Source organism: Mustelus asterias, chromosome 3 (assembly GCF_964213995.1).
Source record: "Mustelus asterias chromosome 3, sMusAst1.hap1.1, whole genome shotgun sequence".
NCBI classification, from domain to species: Eukaryota; Metazoa; Chordata; class Chondrichthyes; order Carcharhiniformes; family Triakidae; genus Mustelus; species Mustelus asterias.
The window spans coordinates 44,468,626-44,490,028 of NC_135803.1; the positions used below are offsets into that span (position 1 = coordinate 44,468,626).

Here is a 21,403-nt window from a genome sequence, read left to right on the forward strand (position 1 = left end):
AATGTTACGCCGCTGTTTAAAAAAGGAAGGAGACAAAAGGCGGGTAACTATAGGCCGGTCAGCTTAACGTCTGTAGTAGGGAAAATGCTGGAATCCATTATTAAAGAGGAGATAGCAGGGCATCTGGATAGAAATGGTTCGATCAATCAGACGCAGCATGGATTCATGAGGGGAAAGTCGTGCTTGACGAACATGTTGGATTTTTATGAAGATGTGACTAGGGCGGTTGATGGAGGAGAACCGGTGGATGCGGTGTTTTTGGATTTCCAAAAGGCGTTTGATAAGGTGCCCCATAAAAGGCTGCTGAAGAAGATTAGGGCACACGGAGTTGGGGGTAGTGTGTTAAAGTGGATTGGGGACTGGCTATCCGACAGGAAGCAAAGAGTCGGAATAAATGGGTGTTTTTCCGGTTGGAGGAAGGTAACTAGTGGCGTGCCGCAGGGATCGGTACTCGGGCCGCAACTATTTACCATTTATATAGATGATCTGGAGGAGGGGACGGAGTGTAGGGTAACGAAGTTTGCAAACGACACAAAGATAAGTGGAAAAGTGAATCGTGTGGAGGGCGGAGAAGATCTGCAGAGAGATTTGGACAGGCTGAGTGAGTGGGCGAGGATATGGCAAATGGAGTATAACGTTGATAAATGCGAGGTTATACACTTTGGAGGAAATAATAACAAATGGGATTACTATCTAAATGGAAACAAATTAAAACATACTACCGTGCAACGGGACCTGGGGGTCCTTGTGCATGAGACGCAAAAGCCCAGTCTGCAGGTACAACAGGTGATCAAGAAGGCAAATGGGATGTTGGCCTATATCGCGAGGGGGATAGAATATAAAAGCAGGGATGTCTTGATGCACCTGTACAGGGCATTGGTGAGGCCGCAGCTGGAATACTGTGTGCAGTATTGGTCCCCTTATATGAGGAAGGATATATTGACATTGGAGGGAGTGCAGAGAAGGTTCACCAGGTTGATACCGGAGATGAGGGGTTTGGATTATGAGGAGAGGCTGAGGAGATTGGGTTTGTACTCGTTGGAGTTTAGAAGGATGAGGGGGGATCTTATGGAGACTTATAAGATAATGCGGGGGCTGGATAGGGTGGAGGCGGAGAGATTCTTTCCACTTAGTAAGGAAGTTAAAACTAGAGGACACAGCCTCAAAATAAAGGGGGGTCGGTTTAAGACAGAGTTGAGGAGGAACTTCTTCTCCCAGAGGGTGGTGAATCTCTGGAATTCTCTGCCCATTGAGGTGGTGGAGGCTACCTCGCTGAATATGTTTAAAGCGCGGATGGATGGATTCCTGATCGGTAAGGGAATTAAGGGTTATGGGGATCAGGCGGGTTAGTGGTACTGATCCACGTCAGATCAGCCACGATCTTATTGAATGGCGGGGCAGGCTCGAGGGGCTAGATGGCCTACTCCTGCTCCTATTTCTTATGTTCTTATGTTCATAGTTGTGTCCCATCCACTACGATTCCCGTGACAGATGGGATGGAAAAATTCCACCCTTTGTCAATGACTAAGTTTCAAAATAACAATCTCAAGATCAAAACATAGAATGTTGCAGTCATTCTCAGGTTGGTGTCCTCGGAACTCATCTTTTCATTCTGTTATTAAAAACTCTGAAAATCAGAGAGAGGAGCGTATTGAGGTTTACAACTAGTATTCATCTGAGATACAGTAACAAGAAGAAGAAAGCAGAAATTTGGAAAATTTCAAGCAAAATTAAGCAAGTGGGCAAAGTGTTAGCAAATGCATTTTAGTGTAACACAGTGCTACGTGGTATGCTTTAAACTTAATAATTGCAAATGAGAATATACTTTAAAAGGCATATCAAGGAACAAAGAGGCAGGTTATATTTTTGGTCATTCACTGTTAAAGGAAAGGACTATGGACAACAATGAGCTTATAAAATACCAAAATAAAATCACAATGCTCCAGAGTTTCCAAACTTCATCTAAAAGAATAGAGGCCAGATTTTCATGGAGTCTTCTGGTGAATGGGACCCTGATGCTGAAGTCACATTCATATTTCCAACAGATCCAACTTTTTGCTGGTAGTGGATATGGGGGTTATTCACACAGGAGGGAAATGCAAAATCAGCAGGGTCATTTGAACTCACTGCTAAGTGAAATGAGACCATTTTCGCTGGTCCATGGCCTTAACCCTTAGTGTGTGCAGCCTTTGAAGCTGTCACCAGACCATCCTTTTACAGTGCCTCTGCATTTTCTGTGATTCAATCTAATTCTATATTTTTAACTCAGTTGCTTCTCCCAGTCCTTTTTATCCCATATTTTCACTTTTGATACTATACCTTGCTGCCCAAATCCCTGTTGAATTAGTTTAAATCTTTCCCCACAGCATTAGTTAACCTGGCCACAACGTTTATTGTTATGGCTCTGTTCATATGTTGTTCCTATGTTTAAGAAGGGTAGCAAGAATAATCCAGGTAATTACAGGCCGGTGAGCCTTACATCAGTGGTAGGGAAATTATTGGAGAGGATTCTTCGAGACAAGATTTATTCCCACTTGGAAATAAGTGGATGTAATAGTGAGAGGCAACATGGTTTTGAAGGGAAGGTCGTGTCTCACAAACTTGATCGAGTTTTTCGAGGAAGTGACAAAGATGATTGAGGGTAGGGCAGTGGATGTTGTCTACATGGACTTCAGTAAGGCCTTTGACAAGGTCCCTCATAGCAGATTGGTGCAGAAGGTGAAGTTGCATGGGATCAGAGGTGAGCTGGCAATGTGGATGCAAAACTGGCTCGGTCAAAGAAGACAGAGGGTAGCAGTGGAAGGGTGCATTTCTGAATGGAGGGCCGTAACAAGTGACGTTCCTCAGGAATCAGTGCTGGGACCTTTGCTGTTTGTAATATAAATGATTTGGAGGAAAATGTAACTGGTTTGATTAGTAAGTTTGCGGATGACACAAAGGTTGGTGGATTTGCGGATAGCGATGAGGACCATCAGAGGATACAGATCATAGAACATAGAAAGCCACAGCACAAACAGGCCCTTCGGCCCACAAGTTGCGCTGATCATATCCCTACCTCTAGGCCTATCTATAGCCCTCAATCCCATTAAATCCCATGTACTCATCCAGAAGTCTCTTAAAAGACCCCAACGAGTTTGCCTCCACCACCACCGACGTCAGCCGATTCCACTCACCCACCACCCTCTGAGTGAAAAACTTACCCCTGACATCTCCTCTGTACCTACCCCCCAGCACCTTAAACCTGTGTCCTCTCGTAGCAACCATTTCAGCCCTTGGAAATAGCCTCTGAGAGTCTACCCTATCCAGACCTCTCAACATCTTGTAAACCTCTATCAGGTCACCTCTCATCCTTCGTCTCTCCAGGGAGAAGAGACCAAGCTCCCTCAACCTATCCTCATAAGGCATGCCCCCCAATCCAGGCAACATCCTTGTAAATCTCCTCTGCACCCTTTCAATGGCTTCAACATCTTTCCTGTAATGAGGTGACCAGAACTGCGCGCAGTACTCCAAGTGGGGTCTAACCAGGGTCCTATAAAGCTGCAGCATTATCTCCCGACTCCTAAACTCAATCCCTCGATTAATGAAGGCTAGTACGCCGTACGCCTTCTTGACCGCATCCTCCACCTGCGAGGCCGATTTAAGAGTCCTATGGACCCGGACCCCAAGGTCCTTCTGATCCTCTACACTGCTAAGAATGGTACCCTTCATATTATACTGCTGCTTCATCCCATTGGATCTGCCAAAATGGATCACTACACACTTATCCGGGTTGAAGTCCATCTGCCACTTCTCCGCCCAGTCTTGCATTCTATCTATGTCTCGCTGCAACTTCTGACATCCCTCCAAACTATCCACAACACCACCTACCTTGGTGTCGTCAGCAAACTTACCAACCCATCCCTCCACTTCCTCATCCAGGTCATTTATGAAAATGACAAACAGATCAGTTGGAGATTTGGGCAGAGAGAAGGCAGATGGAGTTTAATCCGGACAAATGCATTGTGAGATAATGCATTTTGGAAGGACTAATACAGATAGGAAATATACAGTAAATGGCAGGACCGTTAAGAGTATTGATAGGCAAAGGGATCTGGGTGTATAGGTACACAGGTCACTGAAAGTGGCAATGCAGGTGGAGAAGGTAGTCAAGAAGGCATATGGCATGCTTGCCTTCATTGGCTGGGGTATTGAGTTTAAAAATTGGCAAATCATGTTGCAGCTTTATAGAACCTTAGTTAGGCCGCACTTGGAATATAGTGTTCAGTTCTGGTTGCCACACTCCCAGAAGGATGTTGAGGTTTTGAAGAGGGTCCAGAAAAGATTTACCAGGATGTTGCCTGGTATGGAGGTACAGACAATGCAAGTGGAGAGAGGGTTAAGCACAGGTTAAAGAGATGTGTATTGTCTCCAGCCAGGACAGTTAGTGAGATTTTGCAAGCCCAGGCAAGTCGTGGGGGTTACAGATAGTGTGACATGAACCCAAGATCCCGGTTGAGGCCGTCCTCATGTGTGTGGAACCTGGCTATCAGTTTCTGCTCAGTGATTCTGCGTTGTCGTGTGTCGTGAAGGCCACCTTGGAGAACGCTTACCCGAAGATCAGAGGCTGAATGCCCATGACTGCTGAAGTGTTCCCCAACAGGAAAAGAACACTCCTTCCTGATGATTGTCTCGCGGTGTTCATTCATCTGTTGTCGTAGCGTCTGCATGGTCTCTCCAATGTACCATGCCTCGGGACATCCTTTCCTGCAGCGTATCAGGTAGACAACGTTGGCCGAGTTGCAAGAGTAGGTACCGTGTACCTGGTAGATGGTGTCCTCACGTGAGATGATGGTATCCGTGTCGATGGTCCGGCACGTCTTGCAGAGGTTGCTGCACATTGTCTGTACCTTTAAGACTTGATTACCTGTAAAGACTGGCATTCCAACCATTATTTTGTAAATTGAATGTGTGTCTTTATATGCCCTGTTTGTGAACAGAACTCCCACTCACCTGATGAAGGAGCAGCGCTCTGAAAGCTTGTAGCTTGCGCTACCAAATAAACCTGTTGGACTTTAACCTGGTGTTGTGAGACTTCTTACTGTGCTTACCCCAGTCCAATGCTGGCATCTCCATTTCATAATTCATAGAGTCACAGAAAGAGACCCTTCAGCCCATCACGTCTGTATCGGCCATCCAGCATCCATTTATTCTAATCCCATTTTTCAGTACTTGAAATTCCATAGCATAAAAGGCTACAGATCAAGTGCTCATCGAAAAGCTTCTTAAATGTTGTGAGGGTTCCCACCTCTACCACCCTTTCAGGCAGCGAGTTCCAGATTCCCACCACCCCCTGGGTGAAAGATTTTCCCCAAATCCCCTTTAAGTCTCCTACCCCTCATCTTAAATCTATGCCCCCTAGTTACTGAGCCCCCTACTAAGGGGAAAAAGTTTCTTCCAACTATCTAGGTCCCTCATAATTTTGTACACTTCAATCAGGTCCCCCCTCGGCCTTCTCTGTTCTAAGGAAAGCAACTCCAGCCTATCCAGCTTCTCTTCGTAGCTGAAATACTCTAGCCCAGGCAACGTCCTGGTGAGTCTCGTCTGCCCCCTTTTCTCGAGCAATCTCATCCTTCCTATAGTGTAGTGCACACAGTACTCTTGCTGTGGCCTTTCGAACATTTTATACTGCTCCATCATTACCTCCCTGCTTTTATATTCTATGTCTTGGCTAATAAAGGCAAATATTCCATATACCTTCCTAACCACCTACCTACCTGTCCTGCTGCCTTCAGGGATCTTTGGTCATGCATTCCAAGGTCTTTCTGGTCCTCTGTACTTCCTAGCATTCTACCATTCATTGTGTATTTCCTTGCCTTGTTAATCCTCCCTAAATGCATCACCTCACACTTTTCAGGGTTAAATTTCATTTGCCACTGTTCTGACCAGTCTGTCCATATAATCCTGTAATCTAAGGTTTTCCTCCTTGCTATTTTACCACATCACCAATTTTCATGTTTTTAAGTTCCACCCATATGACCTCAATTGAGGAGCTTGCTAAGATATTATCCCCTTCACTGCAATAATTGAATCCTTGATCAATATTGCGACAACACCTCCACTCTTACACAGCCCCCACCCCATCTCGCCTGAAGATTCTGTACCCTGGAATATGGAGTTGCCAGTCCTGTCCCTCGCTCAACTATGCCTCTGTGATAGCAATAATATTATACTCTCATGTGTTAAACAAACCCTCACTTCACTTGCCTCACCCATGTGACTCCTTGCATTAAAACAAATGCCACCCATCCTTGCCATATTCCTTTGTGACTTAACATGTCTATCTTAGCTCTGCCTTCCAGACTGATGTGGTTTTTCTTCCATTTTTGGCTGTGCATCACCCCCTACTGTACTTCCACTCTGTAGCCCATCCCCCTGCCAAATTAGTTTAAACCCCCTACCCCGAACAGCACTAGCAAACCTCCTCACAAGGATGTTGGTCCCGTTCCAGTTCGGGTGCAACCCACCTTCCCCAGAAACAGGCCTAATGATCCAGGAAACTAAAGCCCTCCCTCCTGCACCATTTCTTCAGCCATGCTTTCATTTGCTCTATCCTCCTTTTCCTATACTCACCAACATTTGGCACCACGGGTAATCTCAATATTTCAGCCTTTGAGGTCCTTCTTTTCATTCTCCTACCTAGCTTCCTAAATTTTTGTTGCAGCACCTCATTCCTCTTTCTACCTATGTCATTGGTACCAATGTGAACCACCACCTCTGACTGTTCACCTTCCCCATTCAGAATGCCATGCAGCTGTTCGGTGACATTCCTTGACCCTGGCACCAGGGAGGCAACACACCATCCTGGAGTAATGTCCGAGGCTGCAGAAATGCCGGTCTGCACCCTTCACTTATGAGTCTCCTACCACTGTTGTTCTTCCTCTTTTACGCCTCCCGATTTGTACAACTGAGCCACCCACAGAGTGCCATGAACTTGACTCGGGCTGCACTCTTCAGAGGACCCATCACTCTCACCGTTTCCAAAATAGAAAAATGGTTCTTGAGTGAGATGCACTCTGGGGCTTTCTTGACTACCTGCCTGCCCCCCTCTTCTGACTGGCGTGAATATGGAACCAGTGTCCCTCTGACTACATTTCCTTAAGCTTCAGGGTGACCATGTCTAAAAACATGTTGTCCACAAACCCCTCAGCCTCGCAAATGCACTACTGTGCCTCCAGCTGATGCTCACATTCCAAACTCCAAGGCTCTCAAGCTGGTCAAACCGGTGGCACTTCCTACTCTTCTCGATGACCACTCACTTGAGTTCTAAAATCTGTCTTGGAACCTGTGATACAGGAAATATCCAGCCTTCTAGTTACTCTGGAATTTAAGCTGGTAAACCCTCAACTTGAGTTTGAGCAGCTGGAGGCACTTCCTGCACACATGGGCTTCAAGGCACATGAAATAGCCTGAATTCCCACGTGGCACAGGAATTACGGGCTTTCAGACTCAGCTACCCCTCAATCTATTAAAAACTTTTTTTAAAAAGCTCCTTAGATATAAGGTGTTTATTTATATGATTGTTGTAAATTAGATATAACTTATTTTAATGTATTAAACTATGCTATTATTTTTCTATTTGCTTCAAGAAGCAAACTAACCAAAGATTAAGAGTTAAAAATTTGGCTCCATAATGCCACTGGAGATAGTGCTACAGAAGCTGAAGGCCCTCAAAGTTGTATGTGCAGTGCTTCCAACTGCTTCTGTTATGGCCTGTGCAGTGTCCATGCTGAGAAGGGTACTCATGACATGCCTGCGTCAGCAGCTTTCCAACTGATGGGATTGTGAGTACAATTGTTTCGCTAATTTGATGTAGGTCTTTGAAAATTGAATCATGCAACACATCCACCACAGCTGGATAAGTGTTCATCCACAAGAGGGACACTCCATTCGTGCCATTTTAAAGGTGCTGCCATTCAACAGGGAGGTAAGGTGATTTTGAATTAACTTCTACTATTCCAAAGTTGGTGGTGGCATTTCTGGAGGTATTGTGGCAAGTTATTGGATTTGACAAGGACCATTGCTACATTCCACAGGCAGGGAAGAAGATTTGGTGACTTCTCCGTGCAAAAGCTGTAACTTGTAAGATGGCTGTTGTTGCAGTCTCTGGGTCTGCAACTTGCCAGGGAGACGGAGCAGAGGCTGCAGAGAAGGAAGTTCAACATGGAGGGATGAGGGAGGGTGGTGTCATCCAGAATGACTTCACTCCAGGCTGCCTGTGAGCACCTACTCAGACACTGGTTCCATATTCATGCCATTTCTCCACTCTACCTCACCTTCCCATTCATCTTCAATATCCCATCACTATTCTTTTGGCCAAAATCTTGCAATAAATGCCAACAACAAAAACCTTACTCAAGTATCCTTATCAAACAACACATCAAATGATGCAAGCAAAAATCAACTATTCACCCTTCTGCATTCCTTTAGTATCTGTTTTGCCTGCCTTAGTGCTCCTACACGGTGCTACCCTGGTGGCTGCCACATGAACAGCAGAAGCTTGCTGACTTTTATCTGTATAGACTGCAGACGGCTGTGCAGGATGATCTTGAGCAGCTCTGGTCCATGGAGACTCTGCTTTGGACTGCACTTTCTTGCCAAGGATGGCATAATCTCATTGACTGGGTACTGGTACAATGGCAGCAGTGGAAGCAAAAATGCAGTCATCCTGAGAGTGGACCGCAGATTTCTACTCCACAATGCCACTGGCACTCACCTGGGGCGGCACCTCAGCATTGTTAGTAATCTGTTTGAGGGCTGATTGCTGGCCTACTGTGTTAACCAAGACCCCCTGCTCCAGTTAATTTATAGACACAATAACTTTATCTTTAAATCAAATCAGGTCTTTATTCGGAAAATGTAAAAAAAACTTAAGTAATTATGATTGCTACAAGACTGACTCTCTTACACTGCATCACAAGTCAATGCTTCTATTCCACAATAAATCTACTATAATAAGTTTACAGGTGTAGATTTTAACTACTTATACTTACCTAATGGATTTGTAGGAGTGTCTCTACCCACTCATGCTGGATAGGCATGGAGAGGGATCAGACTTCATCAAGCTTGAGGTTCCTTTCTTCTTGCTTCTGTTCTTCTAATTCTGTTCTCCAAAACTGCAAAATAACTATCCTTTGAGCTGGCTGAAAAACATGTATTCCTACACGTAAGCACTGACCATAAGCATATCATTCAAATTGGTTTATTGCAGTTGCCTGACTTTAGGGCAGTATCCTCAGCCTTTTTGACACCATTCATATCTGGTTCCTGTCCATTTGAATGATTAGAATGGGCTTATTATCAGGAAAATCCTGCTGATTTGCTGTGTCAAACTTCTCCTTGAAAACAACCATTATCCAGTATGCTACTTTCTAAAGTTTCCACATTATGAATACCTGAACTGATGACTGGGAGTGTCAGATCAAGTGAGGTTGTTTCCTTATCAGTGTTGTAGTATTGCTCTTACCCTTCCTCCTGTGGATACTATGGCTGGGCAGGTGACAGTTTTTGTGTGACTGAAAGCTGGAAAATAAAACGGGAAACGTTGGAATGGGCTTCTAAGTAAGTAGTTAATAGTCAAGCTATTAGTAGCTTACACATCATGCTTTATAACAGGAAGATGAGAAGAGAATTGAGAAGGGGAATAAGTTAGGAGCGTACTGTCATTCTTAACGATGAGATGTCATGGGCTTCTTTGCAGCTGGCTCCAAGATGTGGAGAACTATTTGCTCTGTCGGACTTGGGAGGTGCAAGCATTCTCACCGGTGTGGGAGTTCCCAGGCGTGACCTATCATTTCATCAAGCAGATGACTAATGCGATATTCAACAGGGCTGATGACTCTATGCATGTCCAAACTAAACTGGACAGTCAGGTGGAGAGGTTTATTAGCTGCGGAGCCATTGCTGGATTCTCCCAGGTGCTATCAACTGCATGCATGTGGCCATCAAGGCTCCCACAACGAGCCAACAATCATCATTAACAAGAAAAATTCCATTCCATCATTATGCATCTGGTCTTCAGCTATCAAAAATGGCTCCTTGAGTTGTGTGCACAGTTCCCAAGGAACAGTCATGGCACACACTCAGGCAGATCCAGGTACCAGAGCTGTTCCAGCCACCTCTGTACCTTCAGGGGTGGGTTTACAGGGGCAAGGGCTACCTATTGAAGACACAACTAGCCTGTGAGGAACCCATGCACCACAATAAAGGAGATATATAATACCAGCAATGGGTATAGCTGGGCAACTACCAGGCAGGTCTTTGGGATGCTGAAGATGAGATTCAGGTGCTTAGACTGATCCAGTGGAGCCCTTCAGTAATCTCCAGCAAAGTAGTGTTCTGCACAACCTAGCACATAATTGCTCGTCATTCCTCATCCGATGAAGAGGACGTGGAGGAAGCTGCTGATCTGATGGCATGGGAATAGGAACCCCTTGCACAAGAGGCAAGGGGAAATGAGAGAGACACACAAAGGACATTTGGGACGATCTCACATACCTGATGTCATTTCACAATCAATGTAATAAACACTGGCTCTTAGGTAGACCTGCTGTCATCTCCAGCACCTTGCACTCCATCACCCATTGCCTAGTCTCACAGTACCGAGGAGCTGACCAGATGCAGTCTAATCTAATACTGCCTGGGCTTGCAAAATCTCACTAACTGTCCTGGCTGGAGCAAATACACATTTCTTTAACCTGTGCTTGGCCCTCTCTCCACTCACATTGTCTGTACCTTTAAGACTTGATTACCTGTAAAGACTCGCATTCCAACCATTATCTTGAAAATTGAGTTTGTCTTTATATGCCCTGTTTGTGAACACAAGTCCTCACTCACCTGATGAAGGAGCTTGAGACTCCGAAAGCTAGTGCTGCCAAATAAACCTGTTGGACTTTAAAAAACCTGGTGTTGTGAGACTTCTTACTAATCTAATACTAGCAGCCTATGATGAAGCAAGGTCGCAGATAACATGTAAAAAGGCAACAAGAATGCAAAGGATGACCTACATTTGTTGAGTGGCACAATATAATAAAGCCTCAACATATTCAAAATCTAAACACACATGAATCTTAAGTGCATCTGGATGCTCTTCTTAACTTGCTTATATATGTTCTTACAAGGTGCTAGCCCTGTCCTTGCAACTGGTGTAGAGGCAAGCTGCTAATCAGACTGCCCCATAGCTTGGGATTACTTTGGCAGCTGTCCTCTGCCCAACTGAAGCCTGGAGGGCTCTGGCATGCTGAGGGGCTTCTGCACAGGTGTGGGACCCTACGCTGCCATCACATCAGCTGGAGATGCTGGGGTCATTGACTGAGAAACTGAGGAACTGCTGTCCACATCCTGAGGAATCCCCTGAAACAGAATACAACCACTCATCCTCCCTTACAAGGCAGACTTGTACCTGTCCTTCTGACCTTAGAAGAATGATGACCTGATGGAGACGCCAGGCACCTTGTCCACCTCTTACCTTGCCACTCTTCATTTACCTCACGGACAAGGCAGTCATACAAAGATCTATGTGCTTCTTCCTCCTAAGAGGTGGACAGCAGACCCCAATCCTTCCAGCTCTGCAGACTTCAGGATTATTGAGACTTGCATGAGAAAACACAAACATTTAGGGTTTAAGGGCTTACCATCTCCTCATCCCCTCACTGCAACCATGTTTGATGTGGGCCTCCAGGTGTCCAGTGGTGGACACATGAGCACTGTGCCTCATGAGGGGCCCGGAAGCACCCTTGTACGTCTGAAATTGTTTACTCACTCTCCTGTGATCACACTCCTGTTTTGCCATCAGCAATCATTCGCTGCTCTGAGCTCCAGCTCGTTCCAGGTCCTCCTCCTCTGCCAGGGTCAGGCTATGCGGGTCAGGGAGGCCTGTATAGTTCTTCGCCTCTATTGTCGTGTGCCCACTTCTCCTGCAAGGAGGAACACTGTTTGTTTCCCCAGAGAGACAAACACAATACCAGTGCTGGTGGCAGCCCTTTGGTCCATGTTGGAGGCTCACAATGCCTCCTGCCATGCATCTGACAGGATCTGCTTCTGCCTGACACCCTTGCCACAAACTGGATGGTCATTGCCTCCACAGTTAGTGTACCCTCTTGCATTGTCGCATGCAAGCCCCGAAGAGGAAATTGGTACAAAGAGCTCACCTCGGTGAAGTGGTGGTTATTGATCCATGTGTGGTACTGCATCCATGTTCTCTGGGTGACCTCATGGCTGCTCGCCTGCTCCGCAATTTCTATCCAGGCTTGCTTGATCACGTGGAACAGTTGCTTCTTCCTCTCGCTTGGGAGGAGGACCTCCCACCTTGCCTTTGCAGTTTGAAGGAGAATCTGCAGGGAGGCATCAGTAAACCACCAGTCTACCCAGCGTCTTTCCTCTACCATGGTTGTATGGTAGCTTCTGTGAAGCTCCTTTGAGGTCATCAGCACAGTAGTCAGTAGGAAAGGTCTTCTGCATAGTAGTCAGCAGAAGGGGTCTTCTGTCCAGTAGTCAGCAGGAGAGATTTTCTGCATAGTAAATCAGACAATTCTTGTAACTAAAGCAGCAGTGTATGCAATGTTGGCAGCCCTTCAAATATGGCACCACCACCTGCTGTTCACTCAGTTGACACTGTCACAATTGCCTCATTTCCTGCCAGCAGTTTTTAATTGGACTGGTCAAATCCCTCTAATGAGTTAATTGGCCAGCCATTACAATCATGTTTATGACTTTAGAGTGGAAGAGAAATCCACCTCTAGTGCCACTGCCAGACCTATGGTCTGCATACAAAATTCAGCCCAGGACCTCTCTCTTCCTGTTGTCTTCAGCACTAAGGCCTCCAGTACCCACATTGATGAATCTATGAACCCTCTTTCCTGTTGCTTCATTTGTACAACTTCCACTTGTTGCCAATGTCAGGAAAACAGTCAACAGCAGTTTCCTTCTGATGAGTGCAGTTTTCCTTTAAGAGGGACAGGCTGCATTTAAGAAAGGCAGGATAGCTGCACCATATGCTAATAGTGCATGCTTCTGAGCTTCCTACTGAATGTTCAACCAGCCAACAGCGTGGGTACTGAATGGCCTAGTGCTACAATCATTTAAATGAAGAGACAGCACAAAGTTTGCAGACTCAACAAGACTGGGCTTGTGCCAGAAAGTGGGCCTAATGACATTTTTAGTCCTAATTATTTGCTCAAGCTTAACAAGAATTACTGGGGCAATTAAACAGAAAGGATCTAACTACTAGATATTTTGACACTTAACCTAGATGGTTATTCAGATTCTGAAGTATCAATACTTACTTTGAATCAGGTTTGAGAATTATTTTTCTTCTCACCACAAAATTGCTACTGCTGCCAGATTCTCAGATTCCATTCCATTTGTGATCCATTCCAAGTGTGATTCTCTGAGATTTGCTTTCAACTTTTATGTCCATGTACAGAACTGTTCAGAACACAAATTATTTACATTCAGGAGAGGGAGAAAGAAAATCAATATTGCCAAAGCTTGATTGAAGACTTAAGTACTTACCAATTTGTTGAACTTTGCATGTAATTTAATACTGGACCCTATGCCATATGCTAAAGCTAAACTGGGCATCTACTACATGGTGTGAACTTAAATTCCATTGTTTCTAAAATATTTAGGATATGTCATGGTATTTCTGATGGTGAGCCAGGGCTATACTTAGTGCAAATGTTAATCTTGGTGATTGTCAGCTTTCATCTTTGGAAAACAGCTGATTAATTGATGAACAGTATGTCATGATTAGATAGGTTGATGGCCAATGGTTTCCATGTCTATGATTTAATTGGCTGAATAGCTTGTTGTGCAGTTTCAGGACTTATACCAATTACAATTCAGTGCATACATTTCCCTGAATAATATGCATGTATGCTGATTGTGCCAGTTAATTGAATGTTCTATATTAACTAAATAGTCATACTGTTAATAATAGTTATTGGTAAACCTGGTAAACTTTTCAAAAATTATTTGTAATTATTACTAGTTTGGGGTCTGCATTGAATATTATTTTGACAACAACAAGGCTTATCACCCTGTAAGTAATCTGATTGTCTAATGTTCAGACCTATGCCTAATATCTAATTATATAATTGTTTGCCCAAAGATGTAACAATAGGATCCTGTTGTGATCTGAGGTTGTTACTCTTGTCTTTTTCACATGCAATTTTCTATTCTTTCAGCAGGTGGATAAAAAGACTGGTTAATAAAGTTAGGTCAGATATGAATTATTAACAGCTTTACTCTACAAGCAGCAAATCAGCATACAGAGTAACAGTTGTAAACAAATCTAACTTCTCTTAATTTTTGATTCTTTCCTTGTAAAATAATAAACCACATCCCATGTCCTTTTTATGAAATGCCATTCTAAATTTTAACATTACAGGTTAACCTAACCTGTCAAGTGGACAAGTGATGGAATTGGATCAACCACCCTTTTACAGTCCTATTTGAATTTACTTTGATTTCAATGGAAACTAAAATCAGGTGGAGACAATCCCTATATTTCTGTTAAATGAATTAGGTTAAAATTACCACCTGCCTTTTTCATCTAGACATTTTATATGTGCAAAAATAAACTTTCTGCATCTTAGCTTCCAGGTTCAAAAACTGACTAACTGCCCCAACCCTTTTCTCTCTAGTGGAAAGTTTGTTCCTTTGACTGATTCACCATTCAGTGATTTCCCAATAGATTTGTTAATAAACTGGTACTCTCTCTGACCTTCCTTTGGATATGTATCTAAAGAAACCATCTTTGCCAGTCTCAAAATGAATGTTGGTTGTTCTTTCATATGGCTTTAGGAGCAAAAGCTGTTAGAATCATAGAATCCTACGGTGCAAAAGGAAGCCGTTTGGCCCATCAAATCTGCATCAACCACAGTCCCACCCAGCCTGTATCCTCATAATCCCATGCATTTACCCTAACTAGTCCCCCTGACACTAAGGGGCAATTTAGCATGGCCATTGCACCTAACCCTCACATCTTTGGACTTGTTGTCTCAGTTTTAATGTCAAGTTCCCTAACCAGTTCAGTGCCCTGCAGGAGAGCTAGTGTAACTCCAGGATGTCGTCCTCAAATTTGAGTTAGATGCCAGGTGCTATTATGTGCTCTATGGTTTGGTCAGGGTTTCCACAGTCATAGCCAGGTATGGCTCTGAGGTGCCACATCAGCCATATCCATTCCAATTTTTGTTGAGGTTCATCCACAAGCTCTGGGGAAGATTGAAACCTGGTTGTTGAGATGTTGGATCTGAGACAATGGGTGAGATTTTCCAGCCCATCCTGCCGGCAGGATCATCTGGTCTCTTTGAAGGCAACCCCACACGGCGAGTTCCCTGGCGGCAGGATGGGCAAACCATGTAAAACACTGTAGATTTCGATGGGACCAGAAGAGCCTACCAGTGGCCAATGGCAGGCAGGCTGCCTCCACCACCAGAAAGAATGCCGGGAGGGGCGAAAATACCACCCAATGTGTTAATGGGGATCCCGGCTTACCAAGCCTGGAGTGACTTCATTGTCTTAAGAGAAGTAGGTTGTAAGCTGCAGCATTTTGAAAAGTGGCTCACCTACCTTCAATATGCAACTTCAATGCCTGACACATTTTTTAAAACAATCCTAATAACTGCAGCCTATGGCTTTTTAAACTATACAAATCCACGTTGTTTTAAAGTACATCACTTAAACATAACTGATACCCAATTTTTATAATGAAAAAAAAATCAGTCTTCCCAGGACATGACAGTAATCTTCTTCAACAAACCTGCAAAATGTAATTGTAATTTAAGTATTTTAAGGCCCTTACCAAAACTAGATGGAAAAACTATATATGTTTCTTAATATTTTCTAGAATCTAGAACACCCTTTTGGTCACTTACTGTAAAAGAAGTTGAGAAGAACATGGATATCCTTGGGAGGAGAATTCTGCCAGTTTTAGATTTTACACTGTGCACTAAACTAGCTGTGGGTATATTAATTTATTAAATTGACTCATGGATTCATGGAACAACTGAAAGCTTTTATTAGTATTGAAGATTTACATCAGAAAGATGGATTTACAATGGCAACTGATTGTGGCAGTTATCCTTTTCATTAGTCTGCCTGCATTTATTGAATATCTTACAGTTAATTATCAAATTTCAAGTGCATAAAACATGCCCTGCAACATATACCAGCTTCACAAATGCACAAAATATTACATAATGCAATTTTTACTATGCAGACTTCCTACACATTTAGAGAAATACTATTAAACAACCAAATTTGTGATATCCACTGTTTTGTAGTATTTATGTACAGTAACTGAGCAAATTACCAGATTATAGTGGTCAAGTTAATTTTAAAGTAAAATGCCACAAACTTCTTTGGGGCTTCTTAGCTTGTTTCTGTTAATAAGACTTTCACTTTTGCGTTAGAGATTTGCAAGCTCAAGCTCCGCTCAAATATCTGAACATACAACATACAAGATAAGTTGATTCTGTTGTGCATTGTCAAAAGAGAGTGGTTGACCTTTGGAGGTATTGTCCTTTAGATGAAATGCTAAACTGGATTTTCCCTTCCTGTGATTCAGTTGTATGTTAATGTTCTCATAGCATTATTTCAAACAAACATCACAAAATTTCCCTAATGTCTTAGGCAACATCCTTCCCTCAATCAATCAAAAATATTTAATAATTTGCATCATTATTTGTGGGATCTTTCAGAAAATTGCTGTCAGTTTCCTTACATGAGGATGGCGAGCTGGTGAGAGTCTCACATCATCTCCATTGGGGAAGATGCACTGTATTAAGTAACAATCAGACTTTTAACTGGACAATGGTGGGATTTCCCCAGAATCAAGGAAATCCCAGGCCCGGAAATCCCACCCACCCCTCATTAGCCAGCATCTCTGAGCTGTGCATTGCTCAGAAGTGCCACCCCAGAGGACCATGGCAGCCATGGGAAATGCACCCTCCTGAGTCTCAGGATCACAGAGGAAGGTCCCTTGCCTCAAGCAAATGGTGGCAGGATGGGGCTTGCAGGATGAGGATCATGGGAGTGAAGGGAATCAGAAGCAAAGGCAGGGGGCTGGTTCGCAGCAGTGCTTTGCTTTTCTGGCATCCCGCATGGCGAGTCCCCAGCCCACTACTGGATGAATACCAGCAGCAGCAGAATTAGCAGTGAAATGGGAAGACCCAGGGTCCCCACCCTCCATCCCCCCAAATAAATGGTCCCCTGCCACCAAATGCACCTTAAGGGAGGGCAATAGATTCGGCCCAAGGAATCACTCCATTCGAAATTAATTCATTGCATGCAAAGTGCTTTGTAAGACTTCAGAAGGTATTATATCGAAGCTTTTGGTGTGAAAGAATCTTCAGACACATTTATATTTCCAACCAAAGTTTTTCCAATTTCATTTGAGGTCAATAAATTATAGGAATAGATTTTCTTTTTCCTGTCCAGCTGTGAAATTGGCATTGCAGAACGGCTATCCATTGCAGAAATTGCCCAATCAATGGAAATTAAAATCAGGCAGTTTCTATAACAGCATGCCGATCCACAACATCAATGTTGTTGCCTGGTGGCATGTACATAACCTTCCCTATAATTCCTTCATTTTACTTGCCTCTCATAGGTTAAAATTAAAAAGCTATTTCTACTCTGTGGATACAGGTGAGACATTTATACCAATCCTAGTAAGTCATTCCGATTCGCAATCAGAATTCATTGCCTACAGTTAAAAGGTTATAGGTAATTAAATGTTAAGGTAAAAAGCTGCAGAGCGGATAGTAGAGTTCATTTTCACCATTACCATCTCTCTGGTAGTAAATATAGCAATCATTGTTAAAGGAACTCCCTGCATATTATTTCTGGCTGTGCAAACACCCACAGATTGGGTCCTGCCTGTGGCATTCACGGGTGAAAGGCAGGCGCACTCCCAACTGCTGTTCAACTTTCTTATCTAATATTGTACAGAAATGAATCTGATCATAAGATCGCTGAGAACCAGAACAAAGGCTGAGCAATCTGAAATCACATGTTGAAACTGTGACTAGAGGAAGCGCTAAAGGTAACAGTAAATAGATAAGCAAAACTAGAAGAATTTCATGGAATTCTATACAATTTTGAAATGAGGCACTGGCTTGAACTGGGTTACAAAAATCCCAAAACCATTCATCATGAAAGATTTCAAAGATTAGAGAAAAGAAGGACACACTAATGTGCCACTTGAGTTTAAAAGTGGCAGAGAAACTAACACCAGCTGGAGAGATTTTCTTGACTGCATTTTGAATATCTGAGGTGGAATAATATGTTCTAAGGAATTTATGTATTATGTACTTTTTGGAGGCTATCCAAATCATTCTAATTTTAAGAAAATTCAAATTGGTAATATTATACAACTGGTATAATACTGCCACTCACATACCCTGCAAACATACAATTAACTAAATGTTGGTAAAAATACTTGAGATGATTCAACTGCGTAAAATTGTGCAGCTAATTAAAATAGAGGGATCTGGTGGCATTGTGGTAATATCACTATGTAGTGGTAATCCAGAGACTCAGGCTAATGCCCTGGGGACACAGGTTCAAATTCCACCACAGCAGCTGGTGGAATTTACTTTCAATTAATAACACTCGGAATTGAAAGCTAGTTTTTATAATGGAACTATGATTGATTGTTGTGAAAACCCATCTGGTTCACCAATGTCCTTTTGGGAAAGATATTTTGGATTGTCAACAAATACTGGCCTTGCAGTGATGCACGCATACCACGAAAGAATTTTTAAAAATTGTGAATTGGTTTTGAATTTCTCAACTAATTTTGTAATGAGCCTTTTTGATGCTTTAATCCTTTATTACTTTTGAGTTTCACAATTTTATACACACATTAATATCTAGTTTTGTATTAAGAATCTTTAAAAACTTATAAAATGAACCAAGTGAACCATTCTGGTCCTTATTGCCCCTTAGAGTCCTGGGATGCGTAGGTTAGAGGGATTAGCGGGTAAAATATGTGGGGGTAGGGCCTGGGTGGGATTGTGGTCGGTGCAGACTCGATGGGCCGAATGGCCTCCTTCTGCACTGTAGGGTTTCTATGATGATTTCTATGATTTCTATGATTCTGAGACCACAATGGAAAAATGAATTATTTTAGAGAAAACAATATTTCATACACCAATTGATCTTTAATATTTTCAATCGGTACTGCCTTTTGCTAGTAACAAGAGATAGTTTGTTAAACATAAGGATTTAATTTGGTCACTGCTGTCCCAGTTCATTAACTTAATTTTTATTAGTAGTCACTTGGCAATACACAACTTGAGTATTGCTGAAAAAAGAAACATGCGGCCGAAGCTTTACTCACCAGGACAAAGTACAGGCTTACAAGTTTCAAAGGAAACAGTGTATACTGCATGAGGAAAGGGTGCTGATTGGTTGGAAAATGGACTCTGTTTAAAGTTTATTAGTGTCACAAGTAGTCTTACATGAACACTACAATGAAGTTACTGTGAAATCGGTACTGATTGGTAGAGGCATTGCCATGGAGAATGCACCAGGGAACAGTTAGCCACAAGCTTTTGTTTAAATTCAAACCAGGCAAGTTGACTCTGATTGGTTGAGGCATTGCCTGAGGAATGAATGCACAAGGGAACAATTGACTCCCAAACTTTTCTTTAGTTGAAAAAGGTGCAATGTCAGGACATATTCTTTCTGTTTACAAGGAACAGGGCTCTGTGTATACATATATGTGGCTTCTAGCACGTGTAAATAAGCCACATTGCAAGCCTGACTAATCATTTTAAATTGGTTGTTCGTGTAATTCTTTGAACAGTCGGGATTATTTAGTAAGTGTTGTCTAATCACAGAATCCCATTTAATGTTGAACACTATGTGTTCTGAGTTTTGGAAGCACGACCTGGTTCAGTATAGTCAGTACTCTGCCTGTTGTGAGCAGCTAAAGGAACAAGCTATTTAAGATCATAAGAAGCAGGAACAGGAGTAGGCCATTCAGCCTGCACCGCCATTTAGTAAGATCATGGCTGATATAACACTTACTAAATCCACTTTCTTGTCTTATCTTCGTTATCTTTAATTCCCCTACTGATTAAAAACCTATTGATCTCAGCCTTAAAAATGTTCAAGGACTCAGCCTCTGCAGCTTCCTGTGATAAAGATTCACCACTCTTTTGAGAGAAAAAGTTCTTCCCCAAACCTGACTTAAATGAACACGATGTGGAGATGCCGGCGTTGGACTGGGGTAAACACAGTAAGAAGTTTAACAACACCAGGTTAAAGTCCAACAGGTTTATTTGGTAGCAAAAGCCACACAAGCTTTCGGAGCTCTTAGCCCCTTCTTCTGGTGAGTGGGAATTCTGTTCACAAACAGAGCTTATAAAGACACAGACTCAATTTACATGAATAATGGTTGGAATGCAAATACTTACAACTAATCAAGTCTTTAAGAGACGAAACAATGTGAGTGGAGAGAGCATCAAGACAGGCTAAAAAGATGTGTATTGTCTCCAGACAAGACAGCCAGTGAAACTCTGCAGGTCCACGCAACTGTGGGAGTTACAAATAGTGTGACATGAATCCAATATCCCGGTTGAGGCCGTCCTCGTGTGTGCGGAACTTGGCTATCAGTTTCTGCTCAGCGACTCTGCGCTGTCGTGTGTCGCGAAGGCCGCCTTGGAGAACGCTTACCCGAATATCAGAGGCCGAATGCCCGTGACCGCTGAAGTGCTCCCCAACAGGAAGAGAACAGTCTTGCCAGCTGAAAGATGCCCTCATAAGAACAGGATATGGCGCTAGACTCATTGATCAACAGTTCCAACGCGCCACAGCGAAAAACCGCACCGACCTCCTCAGAAGACAAACACGGGACACAGTGGACAGAGTACCCTTCGTTGTCCAGTACTTCCCCGGAGCGGAGAAGCTACGGCATCTCCTCCGGAGCCTTCAACATGTCATTGATGAAGACGAACATCTCGCCAAGGCCATCCCCACACCCCCACTTCTTGCCTTCAAACAACCGCACAACCTCAAACAGACCATTGTCCGCAGCAAACTACCCAGCCTTCAGGAGAACAGTGACCATGACACCACACAACCCTGCCACAGCAACCTCTGCAAGACGTACCGGATCATCGACACAGATGCCATCATCTCACGTGAGAACACCATCCACCAGGTACACGGTACATACTCTTGCAATTCGGCCAACGTTGTCTACCTGATACGCTGCAAGAAAGGATGTCCCGAGGCATGGTACATTGGGGAAACTATGCAGACGCTGCGACAACGGATGAATGAACACCGCTCGACAATCACCAGGCAAGACTGTTCTCTTCCTGTTGGGGAGCACTTCAGCGGTCACGGGCAT

At 43.4% G+C, this 21,403-nt stretch overlaps 1 protein-coding gene across 1 annotated transcript in view; it reads left to right on the forward strand.

Moving 5' to 3' along the window:
- LOC144491803 (spermatogenesis-associated protein 16-like) overlaps positions 1-21,403 on the forward strand; it is a 136,217-nt gene that overhangs the window by 79,815 nt on the left and 34,999 nt on the right. Inside the window, exon 9 of the mRNA XM_078210099.1 lies at positions 15,887-15,999. Coding sequence (XP_078066225.1) covers positions 15,887-15,999 — 113 coding nt within the window. The remainder of the gene's footprint in view (positions 1-15,886; positions 16,000-21,403) is intronic.